The sequence below is a fragment of the Oncorhynchus kisutch genome, linkage group LG12 (assembly GCF_002021735.2).
Source record: "Oncorhynchus kisutch isolate 150728-3 linkage group LG12, Okis_V2, whole genome shotgun sequence".
Classification (NCBI taxonomy): Eukaryota; Metazoa; Chordata; class Actinopteri; order Salmoniformes; family Salmonidae; genus Oncorhynchus; species Oncorhynchus kisutch.
In genome coordinates, this window is record NC_034185.2 from 41939113 (window position 1) to 41960441 (window position 21329).

Genomic DNA, 21329 nt, shown 5'->3' on the forward strand with positions numbered 1-21329 from the left:
GCTCAGTGTCTGTCTTCTCTAGGATAGATGTCGGCTGTTGAACTAGTCTATGCTGAGAAGCAGCTGTAGATATCGCTATTTTTATTTTTTATTTAACTAGGCAAGTCAGTTAAGAACAAATTCTTATTTACAATGATGGCCTACCGGGGAACAGTGGGTTAACTGCCTTGTTCAGGGGCAGAACGACAGATTTTTACCTTGTCAGCTCAGGATTTGATCAATGCTCTAAATACTAGACTACCTGTCGCTATGGGACTGCATACAGACAGACACCTCTACTCAGCATGCTCTCTGACCCCTCTGTGTCTCAGTACTTCTGACTCTGACGACTTCTGAAGGACTTCTGGCCCACTTTTTGAGTTTCTGTCCTCTCTTTCCTTCCATGCCCACTCTTTCTTATTTTCTTCCTCTTTCGCTCCTGAACTTCTCACCAGGGGGCTGTCTGCTACACCTCAGGCTGTTATTCTTCAGATCCAGCTGCTGCTGCCCTGTCAAACACACACACAATATAAACACGCATAGTACTCAGTCGGAACAGCATTTCTCTCTCTCTCTCTCACACACACACACACACACACACACACACACACACACACACACACACACACACACACACACACACACACACACACACACACACACACACACACACACACTCAAGTATACACCTAATATACTTACACACTCAAACACACACACCCTACCACTCTGTCACACTCCTGACATCCTTCCCCATGTTGTTGCATATCATTAAACGTCCTCATCTCCTTTTGATGTTCTTTCTTTTCATGTTTCCTCTTCCTATTGTTATCCCTCTCTCACAATCATTCCCGTTCGTCACCGAACACTCCATGGTAGCTAGGAAGAAGAGGTGCATTATGGGTTATGTAACCCTCTAAACTCTGTAGGTGGCTCAGGGGGTTAATGGAGAAACAAGTATAATGTTATGGTAGAATATATGGCAATTAGTTCAGCACCTTTTGGTGGTGTCACCGACTAGAATGTGTAAGAGAAGGAGAGAGAGTCAATGTGGCTATTTGTGCGTCTTGGGCACATCGCATTCCCATGTTGATGTGATATGATATGATGGACAAATGTGTGCATGAGGGTGGCAGGGTATATGTGTGAGTTTTTTTGAAGTGATAATTTCCTCCTTCTAGTTGGATTATTCCTGGTTAAGGGTGAAGATAGGATGAAATTAAAAAAAACAAATGAAAAGATAAAAAGGGAGAGGTCAAATTTGACCCTCATCAGCCATCTCTGGTTCGCAACGCTCAGAGTAGCAGATCTAGGATCAGCAAGACTGACCTCAAATCAGTGTCTAGGGTTAACTCTGGTTTCCTACTGCTCCTACAGGGATGATGGTAAGGAGGGGCTGAAGTTCTACACAAACCCCTCCTACTTCTTTGACCTGTGGAGAGAGAAGATGCTGCAGGACACGGAGGACAAAAGGAAAGAGAAGAGGAAACAGAAGGTAAGGAAGGGCCAGTGGGCCAGGTCATCACCAGCATCCTGTCTTCTTATTGTAGGATTCAGCGTGGTGTTGTTTGCACATTGATCTTTAGCTGAGGTGCTGTGTCACTAAGTAGCTTTTGGACCCTAACTAATGTCAGATCAGCTCTCCCTATTACAGGTTTAATCTCAGCCATTATGAGCCCAATATTGGAACTGTTCTCGGATCAGAATTGCCTCTATTATTAGGGAGGGAAGGATACACAGTGGTTCTCTGTTGTCTAGTTTTTTACTCTAAGTAATGTTTACATCTGCCCTCTCTCTGCCCCCGCACCTCATGGGGGAGCCTATGTTTGTCCTGAGAGAGACACACACTCAAACTGTATACACCCACATACCGTACACACAATTGCTCTCATGTGGGGTCCCTCATAGACACACACACCCATACTGTACACACAAATGCTCCCATTAGCGAGAACATTGTGTATACTCAGTGAGATTTACACACACACACACCTCATGAAGATAACCTTCCCTCTCCTCACTCTCTCTCTCACACACACACACACACACACACACACACACACACACACACACAATCATGAGGGAGCCTTTGTGTATCCTCCGAGTTCTCCTCCCCCCACAGTCCCTAAATTACAGAGCATTCAACTCCCGCCCAGATGGAGGGGTCTCCCTACGACGCTACTCAGCACCAGCTTGTGTCTCCATGCTTGAGTGGCGGGCCATAGCCCTCTCTTCACCATAACCATCCAATTGGAGCCCAACGTGGTTAGATTTTCAAGCACAACCAACCAATGAGGGAACCCTGCCAGAGAGGTTTGGGAATATAAAAGTTGAGGTTTGGGTTTTTGTGGTGGTGATGAAGGGTTCAGTCACAAGACTCACAGTCAGAGAACAGGGGACAGTAACAGTCACATCACTATGTATTTAGAGAAAGACTGGAAATACAGAAATTGTATACAAAAATAGCTCACAGAACAATATATAGATAGATACAGTATTTAATAGGCCTTATTTGGTGTAAACAGAGTATTTGAGTTGGGATGGTGGGGAGTTGAGGCCAGATACCAGTCTCAGAAAAGGCCAGTGGAGTTATGAAGCACTATTTTCGCTGCACCACAATACACTGGCAGCCATTACAGTATAGAGTACACACCACATACAAAGTGCTAGGATGGCAGCCCACTGAGCCCAAGGAGGGAGGATTACTGGACTTTACACACACACACACTTTGGGTTCAGACACATCATGACATACAGCCATACAACTACAGGATAGTGAGATAAGTGAAGAAAAGGATTCTGGCATGAACATATTGTAGCTTCCTTAAGGAGAGAGAGATAGAGAAAGTGAGAGAGAGAAAAAAGAGTGAAAGAGGGGAGAGCGAGTGAGAAACACAGTGATAAGGGTGTCGTCAGGTTGAGTGTGTGTGACCGTGTCCGTGACTCATTGTAAGACTTGCGCTCGCTTGCTGAGGTCATTGAATGCAGTTAGATCAGCTGAATATGCCTCTCAGGCAGGTGTGTGTGTGTGTGTGTGTGTGTGTGTGTGTGTGTGTGTGTGTGTGTGTGTGTGTGTGTGTGTGTGTGTGTGTGTGTGTGTGTGTGTGTGCGTGCGTGTGATATATAGAACAGAGAGAGAGAGTGTACAAGCATCTCTCGAACATCTTTGAGGAGATCAGGGAACTGTCCATTACCGCACTCAAACACAATGTTACTGGTCAGGTTCCCCACCCCATGCTCCAACCCCCCTACCCCTCCCGGGGGTTGCCATAGCAACCCTACATTGTTCTGCCGTGCCGAGCTGGCCAGAGATTGAAAGAGCAGCAGTTGCAGTAAGATGGAAGGACAGACTGTCAATAAGCAGCCATGACCACAGCTAATTCACACATCACTGCCTGTTACACTGTCTGTCAAACACATACAGATAGGCTACATAGCTATGTGTGTTGTTTCTGGAACTAGTAGGACAGTTATATTTGACATAGGGAAATATATATATCGGCTTATGTATTCTTATGAATATATCTAGATTCCTGAAACCTCTAATGCCTTAGCTAGTATCCCTCTCTTCCCTACCTCCCTCTCTCTTTCCCTTCGTCCTCTCCTCGGTCTCTGTTGTCTCTGACTCTGTGCAGATGGAATTGCCTTTTCATGTGTGGCCGGAGGGCCTTATCAGAGTCCCCTCTGAACCCCCTTCCCTCCTTTCCCCCCCAGAGGTAAGACTGCCCCGCCCCTCAGACCCGTCCTGAGACCCTCGGGTTAGCCTGCTGCCCCCCTATCTAACCCCCCTCCTTTTGGGTTTGCCCTGCCTCAAAGCAGTGCACTGGACCCCCACTAACTCTGCTTCAAACCCCTGCTACTTACCTGGAAACCCTTTGCTAATCACTTCTCCAACTACAAGGTGCATCTGAGACGATCACTGACTGGACACTAGTGGGATTCTGCTTTTTTCACAGTGATTGTAACCCTTTGGGTAAACCTGCCACCCTCTTCCCGCACCCGTGACCACTGTGTGGTACCCACTAACACAGACCCCCTCCCTACACTCTTTGGGTTTTGGGTTTCCACTAACTGCCAGGATTGTTGTGATCTGATGTCTGAGCTTGGACTTAATCACATATTTCTCACTGTACACAAGTAGGTATTTTGTACAATGTACCTAGTATACAGTCTCCATGCTAATGACCTAATAATTGTTAGATAACTGTTCCAGGCTGTAAAGGGGACCATAGCTCCCCTCCCTCCCACCCCCAGGTTGGGTTAGGACCTCCACAGGGGAGTAGAGAGAGTGCTGGGGGTGGCATTATGCTGAGCCCGTCACATTACTCACACACACTGTATATACACACACAGCAAGACACTCCTGTGTGCCACTACCACATTCAGATGAAGGAGGACTGCATGGGTTAGTCATACGGGGCACTGACATCATCCACATTTATAACAGTAATGACTAGTGATGCACAGATATTACATTTTTGGCCAGTAACCGATATTGTCCGATATTTAAAAAAAATGCGGCCTCTTAAGCATTGTAGTACAGATAAATAGTCAAATAAACACACACACACACACAAACACACACACACAAACACACACCACACTAACCAAAAAGTTATTTTGTTTGCATTTACATATGTTCCCGTTACCAGTAAAACATCAAAGCTATACTTTCACTTACTATTTCTTCCACGTAGCAATATACACTGCTCAAAAAAATAAAGGGAACACTTAAACAACACAATGTAACTCCAAGTCAATCACACTTCTGTGAAATCAAACTGTTCACTTAGGAAGCAACACTGATTGACAATACATTTCACATGCTGTTGTGCAAATGGAATAGACAACAGGTGGAAATTATAGGCAATTAGCAAGACAACCCCAATAAAGGAGTGGTTCTGCAGGTGGTGACCACAGACCACTTCTCAGTTCCTATGCTTCCTGGCTGATGTTTTGGTCACTTTTGAATGCTGGCGGTGCTTTCACTCTAGTGGTAACATGAGACGGAGTCTCCAACCCACACAAGTGGCTCAGGTAGTGCAGCTTATCCAGGATGGCACATCAATGCGAGCTGTGGCAAGAAGGTTTGCTGCGTCTGTCAGCGTAGTGTCCAGAGCATGGAGGCGCTACCAGGAGACAGGCCAGTACATCAGGAGACGTGGAGGAGGCCGTAGGAGGGCAACAACCCAGCAGCAGGACCGCTACCTCCGCCTTTGTGCAAGGAGGAGCAGGAGGAGCACTGCCAGAGCCCTGCAAAATGACCTCCAGCAGGCCACAAATGTGCATGTGTCTGCTCAAACGGTCAGAAACAGACTCCATGAGGGTGGTATGAGGGCCCGACGTCCACAGGTGGGGGTTGTGCTTACAGCACATTTAGGACATCATGTCTCGCTCCATCCACCAACGCCACGTTGCACCACAGACTGTCCAGGAGTTGGCGGATGCTTTAGTCCAGGTCTGGGTGGAGATCCCTCAGGAGACCATCCGCCACCTCATCAGGAGCATGCCCAGGCGTTGTAGGGAGGTCATACAGGCACGTGGAGGCCACACACACTACTGAGCTTCATTTTGACTTGTTTTAAGGACATTACATCAAAGTTGGATCAGCCTGTAGTGTGGTTTTCCACTTTAATTTTGAGTGTGACTCCAAATCCAGATCTCCTTGGGTTGATAAATTTGATTTCCATTGATCATTTTTGTGTGATTTTGTTGTCAGCACATTCAACTATGTAAAGGTATGTAAAGGTAAAAAGGTATTTAATAAGAATATTTCATTCATTCAGATCTAGGATGTGTTATTTTAGTGTTCCCTTTATTTTTTTGAGCAGTGTACATAATCTGGTTAAGTCGCTAACTATATAGCTAGGTGTAATCATCTAAAATAACCCTAATTTATAAGACATTTCTTATTTGATTAATGGTGGTCGGACCCATCTATGTGAAGCTAGCCACAATAAGGATTAGCCACAATAGTGGACTTTGTGGTTAGCCTTCAAAATAAAATTATACTATTTGTATTAATTTGCATCACTGTCAATTACATACTTTTATTTTGAAGGCAAACCCCAAATTCCACAATTGTGCCTAATCCTTATTGTGGCGAGCCTCACTAGCCGGATGAAGCTATCTGGCTGCTTATAACATTAGCTTTGGGCAACAGGGTTAAGTAGCTGGCTAGCTATTTATTTTCATGAACTGAAGTTAAATTTTAATAGGTGAACAATTAGTGGCAACCTAGCTAATACTTACTCACAAGGATTCCTAAATCATGAATAGAGACTGCAGTCTCTACTGGTCATTGTTTTTAGGCTGGTTGTATTGGTGCTAGCTAGGTACCAAGCTAAACATAGCTACACCAGAAGTTGCGGTCTAACCCTAGCCCTTTATTACCAACGTGGTATTGTAAACACATTGTTCGTGGCCAGTGTTTGCTTGTTTATTTTGTATCTTTTTTGACACACAAAGACCCAAACGGCTTTCCATAGTATGTCGTGAAGCTAATAGCAGTGACGCTATTACTGTGTAACTTCAGTAGGGCAACATCGGAAAAATAGCGCACTTGGTAATGTGTACCGGTGCTCGACCAGTCGGTGAAAGCCAACATTACCCACGACAGAGAACAGTTGATTGTCAAGGGCAATGAATTCCATTATCTTGGCTTTAATTAATGGATTTGAGTTGTCTCTCTGAAATTACCATACTCTTTTAAATGACTGCTCGACTTGTTGACTGCTCGATCCACACAGCAGACATTGTGGGCTAGATTAGGAATGCATGTACCTACGTTATATAGGTATGCACGGTAGTTTTGACATCGGATTTTAATATCGGCATTAAATTAGACATCAGGCCAAAACCGATGTTGCCATTTTTAGCTAATATTGACCGATTCCGATATGTTCACCGATATATTGTGCATCCCTAGTAAAGACACCTGTAGTACACACCCCCTCATAACCAATAACTGCTAAAGGAAAGGCTTGAGAGAACAATAAACAGGGGGTTTTCATCTTCTCTGGTGTGTGTACGAGTGTGTGCCCCTCTCCATCAGCGTAATGGCCTCTGATTAATCGTGGCTAATCAATGTGCATTACTTTTAAGATTCATTATGTTTCCTTCTCTCTGCTGTGTGACTACTGACTATTCTGGGCACGACAGGGTGGGGGCGGGGTCAACTGCAATTAGTCAAACACACCGAGGCTGACACCATGTCACGTCAAATCACAACCCACCGTTGTGTCACACGCCCACCTGATCACTCATACAAATGAGCATGTGTCACAGAAACAAACTACACTGAACAAAAATATAAACGCTACATGTAAAGTGTTGGTCCCATGTTTCATAAGCTGAAATAAAAATCCCAGAAATGTTCCATACTTGCAAAAAGCTTATTTCTCTCAAATGTTGTGCACATTTCCATCCCTGTTAGTGAGCATTTCTCCTTTTCCAAGATAATCCATCCACCTGACAGGTGTGGCATATCAAGAAGCTGAATAAACAGCATGATCATGACACTAGGGGAAATTGTGCTGGGGACCATAAAAGACCACTTTCAAATGTGCAGTTTTGTCACACAACACAATGCCACAGATGTCTCATGTTTTGAGGGAGCGTGCAATTGGTATGCTGACCAGCTAGAATATCCACCAGAGCTGTTGCCAGATAATTGAATGTTAATTTCTCTACCATAAGCTTACCTCCAACGTTGTTTGAGAGAATATGGCAGTATTTGTGCTGAGGAGTATTTCTGTCTGTAATAGATACTTTTTGTGGGGGGCCTATGCCCTCCAAGGCCCACACATGGCTACACCCCTGCCCAGGCATCTGAAATCCATAGATTAGGGCCTAATAAATGTATTTCAATTGACTGATTTCCTTATATGAACTGTATCTCAGTAAAATCTTCGAAATTGTTGCGTTTATATTTTTGTTCAGTATAACAAAATCAGTTATCTGCATGAGTTACATTAGAGCTAAACTGTACTTACTAACAGGAATGTTGATTGATCAAGCTATTTTTTGTGTGTACGTGTGTGTTTAATCAAATCAAATCAAATGTATTTATATAGCCCTTCATACAACTGATATCTCAAAGTGCTGTACAGAAACCCAGCCTAAAACCCCAAACAGCAAGCAAAGCAGGTGTATTAATGCTACAGTACAAGTGGTCACACACAATCCAGTCCAGCGGTGACCCCCACCTGCTAAGTCTCAAGACTTTTTTGTCCAAACAAATGTCTCACAATAACTGTTATTTCAAACATTTGTTATACCTTAGTGCATCATCAGTGTCTCATTATGCTTGTGTGTAGGATGTTTAAGCAAGGTTGCATAAAAATTCTAAAAACAAATGTGCCTAATTAGCATATTGATTTGAGGCAGATACGTTGCTTAACTAAAGTGTTTGACCACATTGTTGAGATTTCTGCTGCATAGCAACAGAGTAGAAATACCAACTGTCTTTGTGTAGGATGTTGTTGATGGTAACCTAGCCAAGTGTTTCTATGAATGATGACTCTCTTGTTCTTTTGCTGCTTGCCTTGTGCTTCCTTCTGGTGCTAACCATGTTGTGCTAATTGCTAAGCAACTTTGTCATGTTGTGTTAGTGTGCGTTGTGTCATGCTGCACTGATGTGCACGGGGTGCTTGCTTTGTGCTTTTTGTGTGTTCAAATAGGCTATTTTATTTTGAATTCTTGTTTTGTCTCTTCATTGTCTTTGTATGGCTGAACAGCTCTGTTATCTTTGAGTTTGTTTGGCACTGTGTGTGTGTGTGTGTGTGTGTGTGTGTGTGTGTGTGTGTGTGTGTGTGTGTGTGTGTGTGTGTGTGTGTGTGTGTGTGTGTGTGTGTGTGTGTGTAAGTGAGTGCTCTCTAGTCCACTCTGTCATTTGGTTTGTAAGTGGCACGTGCACTATGTTAAATTGTATGATTTGCGCTCTATTGCTGTGTCTGACTGCGCTGCCATTGAGTCCAGCTGTGTCATGTCATTTTGTGTTTAACAGAGTTTTGCTTCCTCATCTGTTCCAATGCCCTGCTGCTGCTCTCCATTTTTGCCACTCTCAGCAGCCAGCGGTATTACGTTCTATTGCGCTGTGTGGTGTTAATTCATGCTCCCTGGTGCTTCTCTTGACGTTCTGTTCTTGTAGTTGCAGGACCCCGGCATGTATGATCAGGTCTATAGGTACTTAGACCTCCCAGGGCAGGTATGTGGTCTCATTACAAACCATGTGTCTTCCAGTATCAGTGTGTGAAGTGTTGGCAGCTCATAATCCCTAGGACAACAATTAGAAGTGTTATAATGCATTATAAAGACCAAATGTCACGTTCACAGTGCTCAAAATATGGGAACTAGGGAATATGTAGTGTATTTGGGCAAAACAAAAGCACAAATGACTAAAGTACAGTAACATTTTATTGACTTATTTGGATCTTATCTTTTTTTTTTTACTTTGGTGTATAATAGACACCATGTTTTGTGTGGTACTGTAAATGTAACAAGCCCTGTAACGTAAATGTCAGCATAGTCTTGTTCTATTCAGTCAGTCAGTCCTACAGCTTTCCTTTCTCACCTGCTCTAAGTTCTGCCTTCGATTTCTGTTGTGTGTGCCACCTTCTGTGTGTCCTGTTTACATTGTTAGGTTCTTATTTTTCAGAATAAATAACTCACGGACACTAGAGAAGCTTTAACCAAGTTGAATTCTGCCCAAAGGTTCTGTACAGCTGTAATTCAGACAGCAAAATTTCTCACCATCACAGTTATATACGTCCCACTTAAGACACTCATTCTCTCCAATCCTTACTTCTTATGGTTCTACAGGAAGAGGGTAAACAGATACTAAACCCTGTTACTCCCTTAAGGGGATCTGACCTCACCTCCTGACCTCAACCCCTCCTTCACCTAATCCACAGATGTCCTTCTGTCTCCCCTATCTCAACACGTTGCTCTCATCCCTTCCAGCCAGCTATCTGTCTTCCTACAGAGAACCATTAACTTCTGACATTAAAACCTAGTCTCTTTCACTCCTTCTATTCTAGGCTGCTTCTCTATCATTTATTTAATATCTCAATGTTCAAAGTTTAGCCGATTCCAACAATATACAGTGCATTCAGAAAGTATTCAGACCAATTGAATTTTCCACATATTGTTACGTTACAGCCTTATTCTAAAATTGATGTAATATTTTTTTCTCATCAATCTAAACACAATACCCCACATAATGACAAAGCAAAAACAGGTTTTTATACATTTTTGCAAATGTTTTTTTTTTTTACGGAATTATCATATTTACATAAGTATTTAGACCCTTTAGACTCAGTACTTTGTTGAAGAACCTTTGGCAGCGATTACTGCCTCAAGTCTTCTTGGGTATGACGCTACACACCTGTATTTGGGGAGTTTATCCCTTCTCTGCAGATCCCCTAAGCTCTCAGGTCTCTCCAGAGATGTTCGATAGGGTTCAAGTCCGGGCTCTGGCTGGAATTCAGAGACTTTTCCCGAAGCCACTCCTGCATTGTCTTGGCTGTGTGCTTTAGAGTTGTTGTTCTGTTGAAAGGTGAACCTTTTCCAAGTCTGAGGTCCTGAGCACTCTGGAGCAGATTTTCATCAAGGATCTCTATGTACTTTGCTCCGTTCCTCTTTCCCTTGTTCCTGACTAGTCCCCCAATCCCTGCTGCTGAAAAAAATCCCCACTGCATGATGCTGCCACCACCATGCGTAACAATAGGGATGGTGCCAGGTTTCCTCCAGATGTGATGCTTGGCATTCAGGCCAAATAGTTAAATCTAGATTTCATCAGACCAGAGCATCTTGTTTCTCATAGGGGCTGTCATGTGCCTTTTACTGAGGAGTGACTTCTGTCTGGCCACTCTACCATAAAGGTCTCCAGCTGGCTGGAGTGGTTACGGACGTACACATTCTCTCCCTATCCCAGTCTGCAGTCCCCACTTGCTGTCCACCATTGTTCTTGTACCCAAGAAAGCAAAGGTAACTGAACTAAATGACTATCACCCCGTAGCACTCACTTCCATCATCATGAAGTGCTTTGAGAGGCTAGTTAATAAGGATCCTATATCCTCTACCTTACCTGACACCCTAGACCCACTTCTATTTGCATACCGCCCCAATAGATCCACAGACGATGCAATCGCACTGCACACCTCCCTATCCCATCTGTACAAGAGGAATATCTATGTAAAAATGTATTTATTGTGAAGGTGTAGGCTATATTACATGGATTTATTTGACTTTTTAAAATGTAGATGTTCCAAAGATCTGCATCAGCGGCTTGTAGGCAACATGTGGAAGCCAGGAAATGTGTTTATGTTAATTAACGGTCAATTACCGTGAGACTGTCAGTTATTTGCTTGACAATCACCGGCTGATGGAATTTCATGACTGCCACAGCCCTAGTGGTGCGGTCAGCCCAACGCATCACCGGGGGCACACTGCCTGCCCTCCAGGACACCAACAGCACCCGATGTCACGGCCTGTTCACCCCGCTACCATCCAGAAGGCGAGGTCAGTACAGGTGTATCAAAGCTGGGACAGAGAGAATGAAAAACAGCTTCTATCTCAAGGCCATCAGACTTAAATAGCCATCACTAGCCGGCTACCACCTGCTTACTCCACCCTGCACCTTAGAGGCTGCTGCCCTATATACAGTGCCTTGCGAAAGTATTCGGCCCCCTTGAACTTTGCGACCTTTTGCCACATTTCAGGCTTCAAACATAAAGATATAAAACTGTATTTTTTTGTGAAGAATCAACAACAAGTGGGACACAATAATGAAGTGGAACGACATTTATTGGATATTTCAAACTTTTTTAACAAATCAAAAACTGAAAAATTGGGCGTGCAAAATTATTCAGCCCCCTTAAGTTAATACTTTTAGCGCTTAGCGTTTTGCACATCGAGAGACTGACATTTTTTCCCATTCCTCCTTGCAAAACAGCTCGAGCTCAGTGAGGTTGGATGGAGAGCATTTGTGAACAGCAGTTTTCAGTTCTTTCCACAGATTCTCGATTGGATTCAGGTCTGGACTTTGACTTGGCCATTCTAACATCTGGATATGTTTATTTTTTAACCATTCCATTGTAGATTTTGCTTTATGTTTTGGATCATTGTCTTGTTGGAAGACAAATCTCCGTCCCAGTCTCAGGTCTTTTGCAGACTCCATCAGGTTTTCTTCCAGAATGGTCCTGTATTTGGCTCCATCCATCTTCCCATCAATTTTAACCATCTTCCCTGTCCCTGCTGAAGAAAAGCAGGCCGAAACCATGATTCTGCCACCACCATGTTTGACAGTGGGGATGGTGTGTTCAGGGTGATGAGCTGTGTTGCTTTTACGCCAAACATAACGTTTTGCATTGTTGCCAAAAAGTTCAATTTTGGTTTCATCTGACCAGAGCACCTTCTTCCACATGTTTGGTGTGTCTCCCAGGTGGCTTGTGGCAAACTTTAAACAACACTTTTTATGGATATCTTTAAGAAATGGCTTTCTTCTTGCCACTCTTCCATAAAGGCCAGATTTGTGCAATATACGACTGATTGTTGTCCTATGGACAGAGTCTCCCACCTCAGCTGTAGATCTCTGCAGTTCATCCAGAGTGATCATGGGCCTCTTGGCTGCATCTCTGATCAGTCTTCTCCTTGTATGAGCTGAAAGTTTAGAGGGACGGCCAGGTCTTGGTAGATTTGCAGTGGTCTGATACTCCTTCCATTTCAATATTATCGCTTGCACAGTGCTCCTTGGGATGTTTAAAGCTTGGGAAATCTTTTTGTATCCAAATCCGGCTTTAAACTTCTTCACAACAGTATCTCGGACCTGCCTGGTGTGTTCCTTGTTCTTCATGATGCTCTCTGCGCTTTTAACGGACCTCTGAGACTATCACAGTGCAGGTGCATTTATACGGAGACTTGATTACACACAGGTGGATTGTATTTATCATCATTAGTCATTTAGGTCAACATTGGATCATTCAGAGATCCTCACTGAACTTCTGGAGAGAGTTTGCTGCACTGAAAGTAAAGGGGCTGAATAATTTTGCACGCCCAATTTTTCAGTTTTTGATTTGTTAAAAAAGTTTGAAATTTATATAATATATAAATGTCGTTCCACTTCATGATTGTGTCCCACTTGTTGTTGATTCTTCACAAAAAAATACAGTTTTATATCTTTATGTTTGAAGCCTGAAATGTGGCAAAAGGTCGCACAGTTCAAGGGGGGCGAATACTTTCGCAAGGCACTGTACATAGACATAGAATCACAGTCACTTTAATAATAGAAAACTAGTCACTTTAATAATGTTTACATACTGCTTTAGTCATTTCATATGTATATACTGTATTCTGTTCTACTGTATTTTAGTCAATGCCAAGTCCGACATTGCTCGTCCTAATATTTATATATTTCTTTATTCCATTCTTTTACTTTTAGATTAGTGTGTATTTTCGTGAATTGTTAGATACTACTGCACTGTAGAAGCTAGGAACACAAGCATTTCGCTACACCCGCAATAACATTTGCTAAATATGTGTATATGACCAATAATATGTGATTTGATTGGTGGAGTACTGCAGAGAAGGTTGTCCTTCTGGAAAGTTCTACCGTCTCCACAGAGGTTCCTCTGGAGATCTATCAGAGTGACCATTGGGTTCTTGGTCACCTCCCTGACCATGGCCTTTCTCAACCGATTGCTCAGTTTGGCCAGGCATCCAGCTCTAGGAAGAGTCTTGGTGGTTCCAAACTTCTTCCATTTAAGAATGATGGAGGCCACTGTGTTCTTGGGGATCTTCAATGCTTCAGACATTTTTTGGTACCCTTCCCCATATCTGTGCCTCAACAAAATCCTGTCTTGGAGCTCTACAGACAATTCCTTCGACCTCATGACTTGGTTTTTTATCTGACATTCACTGTCAACTGTGGGACCTTATATGGACAGGTGTGTGCCTTTCCAAATCATGTCCAATCAATTGAATTTACCACAGGTGGACTCCAATCAAGTTGTAGAAGCATCTCAAGGATGAACAATGGAAACAGGATGCACCTGAGCTCAATTCCAAGTCTCATAGCAAATGGTCTGAGTGCTTATATTAATAATGCATGTCTGTTGTTTATTTTGAATACATTTGCAAACATTTCTAAAAAACGTTTTTTCTTTGTCATTTTGGGATGCTGTGTGGATTGTGATCATTTTTGAAATTGTAATACATTTTAGTGTAAGGCTGTAACGTAACAAAATGTGGAAAAGGGAAGGGGTCTGAATACTTTCCCGAATGGACTGTATGTGTAGAATGAGCATCCTACTCAGTTTTTATGTAAATATGCCATATTGCTTAGTCTCCAATGAAAATGAGAGGATTCGCTATGGCAACAACAGCTGTGCAAAACCAAGAGGCAAAATAATATTTGCTTGTGTGTGCGCGCCGCCTAGATGATGGATGTTTAGTTTTTAGTTATGGGCACAGAAATGTATGCACTCCCTCTCTATTCAATCTCTTTTCTCTCTGTTGCCTCCTGTCTTTCAACTCACCTCTTTCTCGCTCTCTTTGTCAAATTAACAGATAATTCTTCCCCCTACTTGTGATCAGAGCAGACATGAGGGGTGTAGGAAAGTTCTGTGTTTCTGTCTAATAGTTCTGTCCAGATTAAAACTCTAATTTCTCTCTCTCCCGTGTCTGTCCTCTCTTCCTTCTCGTCCTCCATCGTCTCTCCTCTAGGTAAGGGGAAACGACCGTACTCTGGAGACTGAGAAGGTACCCCGGGCTCCTCACGACCGGAAGAAGGAGTGGCAGAAACTGGCGCTGGGGGCGGAGCTAGCTGAGGACGACTCTGAGGAGGCCTTGAAAGAAAGAGAGGCTAACGGCTCTGCCACCTACCATGACAGGTCTGGGTGAGTGTGCATGTGCGCTTCCTTGTATCTTCGTACATGGAGCATTGTGGAATGCTATTAATAACCTTTAGGGGGCAGCATTTTCACTTTTGGATTAATAGCGTGCCCAGAGTGAACTGCCTCCTACTCTGTTCCAGATGCTAATATATGCATATTATTATTAGTATTGGATAGAAAACACTCTGAAGTTTCTAATATTGTTTGAATGATGTCTGTGTAACGGTTCTCTTGTGGTGAAGGAGAGTCGGACCAAAATGCAGCGTGTAGATTGCGATCCATGTTTAATAAACAAATGTAAAACACGAATCAATACAAACACTACAAAACAAAGAACGTAATGAACGTAACGAAAACCGAAACAGCCCTATCTGGTGAAAACACAGAGACAGGAACAATCACCCACAAACACACAGTGAAACCCAGGCTACCTAAATATGGTTCCCAATCAGAGACAATGACTAACACCTGCCTCTGATTGAGAACCATATCAGGCCAGACATAGAAATAGACAAACTAGACATGAAACATAGAATGCCCACTCAGCTCACACCCTGACCAACCAAAACATAGAAATATACAAAGTAAACTATGGTCAGGGTGTGACAGTCTGTGAGTATAACAGAACTCAAATGGCAGGTGAAAACCTGAGAAAAATCCAACCAGGAAGTGGGACATCTGAGGTTTGTAGTTTTTCAAAGCTTGGCCTACCGAATACACATTGAGATATGGATGAGGTTGTACTTCCTAGGGCTTCCACTAGATGTCAACTATCTTTTGATTCTACTCTAAAGGAGGGGCTCATGAGACCTCTGAGTCAGTGGTCTGGCAGAGAGACTTGGTCTCATGACGCACGCTCCCGACAGAGTTACCTCTCGTTCCAGAGCTTCTCTGAAGACAAATGAATTCTCCGGTTGGAACATTATTGATGTTTTATGTTAAAAACATCCTAACGATTGATTCCATACATCGTTTGACATGTTTCTAAAGGACTGTAACGGAACATTTCGAGTTTCTGTCTGGATGAAATGCTCTCGCCTCATGAAGATGGATTACTGGGCTGAACACGCTAACAACAAGTGGCTATTTGGACATAAATGTATTGTCGAACTGGGATTCCTGGGAGTGCTGGGAGTGATCATCAAAGTTAAGTGAATATTTATGGCGTTGTTTCTAACTTTGTTGATTCCAAAATGGCGGATATTCCTCTGGCTGTTTTGGGTTCTGAGCGCCGTTCTCAGATTATGCTTTTTCCGCAGTTTTTTAAAAATCTGACATAGCGGTTGCATTAAGGAGATGTCTATCTTTAATTCTGTGAATAACACTAGTATATTTTATCAATGTTTATTATGAGTATTTATGCAAAATCACCGGATGTTTTGGAATCAAAACATTACTGCACGAAAGGCTCCAATGTAAACTGAGATTTTTGGATATAAATATGCACATTATCGAACAAAACATACATGTATGGTGTAACATGATGTCCTATGAGTGTCATCTGATGAAGATCATCAAAGGTTAGTGATTCATTTGATCTATATTTCTGCTTTTTGTGACACCTATCTTTGGCTGGAAAAATGGCTGTGTGTTTTTTCAACTTGGCGGTGATCTAACATAATCATATGTTGTGCTTTAGCTGTAAAACATTTTTGAAATCGGACACGATGGGTAGATTAACTGTCACGTTCGTCATAACGAGGAGACCAAGGCGCAGCGTGATATGAATACATTCTTCTTTCATGAAAATGAAGAACACTTAAACAAACTATACAAAACAACAACACGAACGTGATGCTATATATAACGAGTGCTGACATGCAACTAACCACAGACAATAACCCACAAAATACCCAATGAATATGGCTACCTAAATATGGTCCCCAAACAGAGACAACGATAAACAGCTGCCTCTGATTGAGAACCAATCTCGGCAACCATAGCCATAAAAACACCTAGACTGGGGAACCCCATAAACATACAAAAACCCTAGACTGGCCAAAAACACATATATCACCCCCGTCACACCCTGACCTAACCAAAATAATAAAGAAAACAAAGATAACTAAGGTCAGGGCGTGACAGTACCCCCCCCCCCCCCCCCCCAAGGTGCGGACTCCCGGCCGCAAACCTAAACCTATATGGGAGGGTCTGGGTGGGTTTCTAACCTCGGTGGCGGCTCTGGTTCTGGACGCCGCCCCCCTTCTTTACTCTGAGTCCGCCCTTGTACCACCGACCCCGTGGATCATCGACCGAGGCTCTGGACTGCAGATCCTCGCTATAGGCCCCGGGCTGGGGACCCTCGCTGAGTGGATCATCGCCGGATGTTCTGGACTGGGGACCATTGCTGGAGACCATGGGCTGGGGACCGTCGTTGGACACCCCGGACTGGGGACCGTCGTTGGAGACCCCGTGCTGGGGACCGTCGTTGGAGGCCCCGGACTGTGGCCTGGACTGTGGCCCGTCGTTAGAGGTTCCGGACTGTGGCCCGTCGTTGGTGGTTCCGGACTGTGGCCCGTCGTTGGAGATTCCGGTCTATGAACTGTCGTTGGAGGTTCCGGTCTATGAACTGGGTTCCGGCTCTGGACTGGGTTCTGTCGCCGGACGCTCTGGACTGGGTGCTGTCGCCGGACGCTCTGAACTGGGTGCTGTCGCCGGACGCTCTGGACTTGGTGCTGTCGCCGGACGCTCTGGACTGGGTGCTGTCGCCGGACGCTCTGGACTTGGTACTGTCGCCGGACGCTCTGGACTGCTGGGGGGCACTGTAGGCCTGGTGCGTGGTGCCGGCACTGGTGATACCGGGCTGGGGACACGGACCTCAGGACGAGTGCGAGAAGCAGGAACAGGGCGTACTGGACCCTGGAGGCGTACTGTAGGCCTGGTGCGTGTTTCCGGAACTGGTGGTACCGGGCTGGTGACACGAACCTCAGGGCGACTGCGGGGAGGAGGAACAGGGCGTACTGGACTGCCGTGGCGCACTTTAGGCCTGGTGCATTGTGCCGGCACTGGTGGTAACGGGCTGGGGACACGCACCTCAGGGCGAGTGCGAGGAGCAGGAACAGAACGTCCTGGACTGCCGAGGTGCACTATAGGCCTGGTGCGTGGAGCCGGCACTGGTGGTACCGGGCTGGTGACACGCACCTCAGGGCGAGTGCGAGGAGGACGAACAGGGCGTACTGGGCTCTGGAGGTGCACAGGAAGCCTGGTGCGTGGTGTTGGCACTGGTGGTACTGGCTGATGACACGCACCTCAGGGCGAGTGCGGGGAAGAGGCACAGTATACACTGGACCATGGAGACGCATTGGAGATATAGAACATAGACCTGACTCAATACGTCCTGGCTGGATGACCATTCTAGCCTGGCATATGCGAGGAGCTGGAATAGAGCGCACAGGCTAGAATAGTGCACTGGAGACACCGTGCGCATCTCTGCATAACACAGTGCCTGACCAGTTACCCGCTCCCCACGGTAAGCACGAGGAGTTGACTCAGGTCTCCTCCCTGACTCAGCCAATCTCCTCTTGGGGCTGCCTCTCGGGCTTCCGTGCTAGCCGTGTACCCTCATATCGTCGCCGTTCCTCCTGTGCTTTCTCCACCTGCTTCCATGGCAGGGTCTTGTCCCCTGCCATTACCTCCTCCCAGGTCCAGGATGTCCTCCACTCCTCTTTCTCCCGGGTCCAAGATGTCCTCTCCTGCTGCTTGGTCCTTTTTTGGTGGGTTATTCTGTCACGTTCGTCATACCGAGGAGACCAAGTCTCCATGGCGTGATATGAATACATTCTTCTTTAATGAAAACGAAGAACACTTCAACAAACTATACAAAACAACAAAACGCACGTGAAGCTATATATAACGAGTGCTGACATGCAACTAACCATAGACAATAACCCACAAAATACCCAATGAATATGGCTACCTAAATATGGTCCCCAATCAGAGACAACGATAAACTGCTGTCTCTGATTGAGAACCAATCTAGGCAATCATAGACATAAAAACACCTAGACTGGAAAAACCCTAGACAGGCAAAAACACATATATCCCCCTCGTCACACCCTGACCTAACCAAAATAATAAAGAAAACAAAGATAAGGTCAGGGCGTGACATTAACAAGATGTTTATCTTTCATTTGCTGTATTGGACTTGTTAATGTGTGAAAGTTACATATTTCAAAAAAATATTTTAGAAATGTGCGTGTTGCCTTTTTAGCGGAATGTTGTCGAGTTCCGCTAGCGGAAAGGTTAAACCCCAACGCTACTCTATATGGAGCATTTGTGACCCCCCCTCCCCCTTTTTGTGTCTCCCTCAGAGCTCCTTTGCATATGGAGTGGGTGTGTCCCACTTTAACTCTTCCCCCTCTCTCTCTCAGAGCTCCTATGTACTTGGAAGGGATGGACGGGCCGTTCTCCCTAGCAGCGCTGCCCTACAGTCAAATGAACGAGCTGCTGAACCGTCCTGGGGACAGAATGTACACGCGACCCCACGACCCCCCACCACTGCCCCCAATGCACCCTCTGGGAGACATCAAACCCCCCTCCATGATCAGGTGGGTGACACACAGACAAACACACACAGAGGCAGACACAGACACACACACACTCTCTGGCTTTGACTCTGAGGACGCTTTTCACTCTGAGGACGCTATTCAAGTGAATACACATTTTTTAAAATGTTTCCAGTTCAGTTCTTTTCTCTGCTTTGTTGCTCCGTTCTCTAGCCAATTGTGTTGTGTTTTGTTCTGGTTAACTCTAATGATGGGATGCGAGCGGCTGCAGATGTGTTTCCCATCCCCAGAATTTTCTTATCCGAGCGTGGGCAGAGGAAAAGAGGGAAATATGAACACATGGATGGATGGATGGGATGGGATGGGAGGAAGCGGGGATAGTGGATCGAAGGTGAGGACAGATGGAGCAGTGGAAGGGATCGATAAGGTGTTAAGGCTAGCGAGGGCCGAGGCAGACGTTTTCCCTGTAGAGCTAACACAGTCCTCACTCTTCCAATCTCTGGAGGAATCAGAGAAGAGAGAGGGAAAAAGGACACTGGAGCAGTTTCTCTCTCTCTTGCTCTTTCTATCTACCCCCTCTCTCCTTTTTCTCTCTCTGCTATCTCCCCCCCATCTCTTATTTTGCTCTATCCCCTCCTCATCTCTCATTTTGTTCTTTCTCCAAATTATTGTTGTGTTTCAATCTTTCTTTTGCCTTTTCTCTAGTTCTGTATAGACCATGCATGTCAGACTAATGTATCAAGATAGGTTTGACGCACACAGTGTTTGGATGACTAGACATCAGTTATGTAATGCTTAGCATGACAAGTAAGTGTTAGTCAGGGACAGGAAGAGATCGGGATAGATGTGGAGAGAGAGAGAACATGTCAGGAGAAATTACCTCAATGAGAGTGAAAGAGACAGAGCGAGCGAGAGAACCTGTAGTACACTCACCCTTTGTGTTGACCTTTTGTTTTCAGCCCAGACGTATTGACTCTAGATCAGTGTTTCCCAACCCTGGTCCTTGAGTACCCCCAACAGTACACATTTTTTTGTATCCCTGGACAAGCACACCTGATTCTACTTGTCAACTAATCATCAAGCCCTCAATAAGTTAAAGGAGATGTGTTTGCCAAGGGCTACAGCAAAACTGTGTACTGTTGGGGGTACTCAAGGACCAGGGTTGGGAAACACGGCTCTAGATGGCACCGGACATAACACAGTACAGCTTTCTCCTTCTTGCTTTACTTTCCATCTCCCTGTTATCTCCACTAGATTTTCTTGCTCTCTCTTGCCCCCCCCAACCTGATTATAAGTTAGCTTCCGGGTAACAGTACCTCTTTCTCTTTGTTTGTCTTTCTCTTTCTGTCTCTCCCTCTCTCTCTCCTCAGCTCCAGTTCAGGTTTTTCAGACAGCAGACCCCAGTCTCCAGCACAGATGCATGGCTTCAATTCCAACACCCCTCCCCCTCCACCTCCCCCCTTGCCTCCTCCACCTCCCCCCTTGCCTTCCATGTCCAGCTCTGGCCCACGGGGCACCCCTCCTCCCCCTATCTCTCCTCTACCAGTCCAGCAGCAGACCCCGGCCATCCCCCCTCCCCCCGCCCCCCTCCAGATTGCCCCTGGCGTCCTCCACCCTGCCCCTCCCCCCGTGGCTCCTCCCCTCCACGTCTCCTCCCCAGCACGCCTCCAACAGATCCTGGACAAGGGCCCGCCCCCTCACCAATCAGATGGCACTGTACTGCCCCCGCCCCCTCCTCCTCCTCTGCCCCTCCCAGGAGCACGGATCTCCTCCCCCTGCCCGCCAGGCCCGCCCCCCGTGCCTTCCTTCCTGTCAGGTGCCGTGGGGTCCCCAGCCTCTCACTCCAGTGGGAAGAAACATTCTGCCAGCCTGCCGCCCATCAGTGATGCACGCAGCGTCTTATTGGAGGCCATCCGCAAAGGTGGGTGGGGCCTCAGTGTATCAGCCAGTT

At 45.3% G+C, this 21329-nt stretch overlaps 1 protein-coding gene across 6 annotated transcripts in view; it reads left to right on the plus strand.

Moving 5' to 3' along the window:
* LOC109900401 (wiskott-Aldrich syndrome protein family member 1) overlaps positions 1 to 21329 on the plus strand; it is a 150198-nt gene that overhangs the window by 126840 nt on the left and 2029 nt on the right. For 3 of the 6 annotated variants that reach the window (XM_031837560.1, XM_031837559.1, XM_031837561.1), the window contains 6 exons: positions 1357 to 1474; positions 3615 to 3695; positions 9131 to 9187; positions 14704 to 14876; positions 19244 to 19420; positions 20749 to 21299. In XM_031837560.1, the coding sequence (XP_031693420.1) occupies positions 1357 to 1474; positions 3615 to 3695; positions 9131 to 9187; positions 14704 to 14876; positions 19244 to 19420; positions 20749 to 21299 (1157 nt within the window). The remainder of the gene's footprint in view (positions 1 to 1356; positions 1475 to 3614; positions 3696 to 9130; positions 9188 to 14703; positions 14877 to 19243; positions 19421 to 20748; positions 21300 to 21329) is intronic. The other 3 variants (XM_031837564.1, XM_031837563.1, XM_031837562.1) reach the window with 1 other exon arrangement.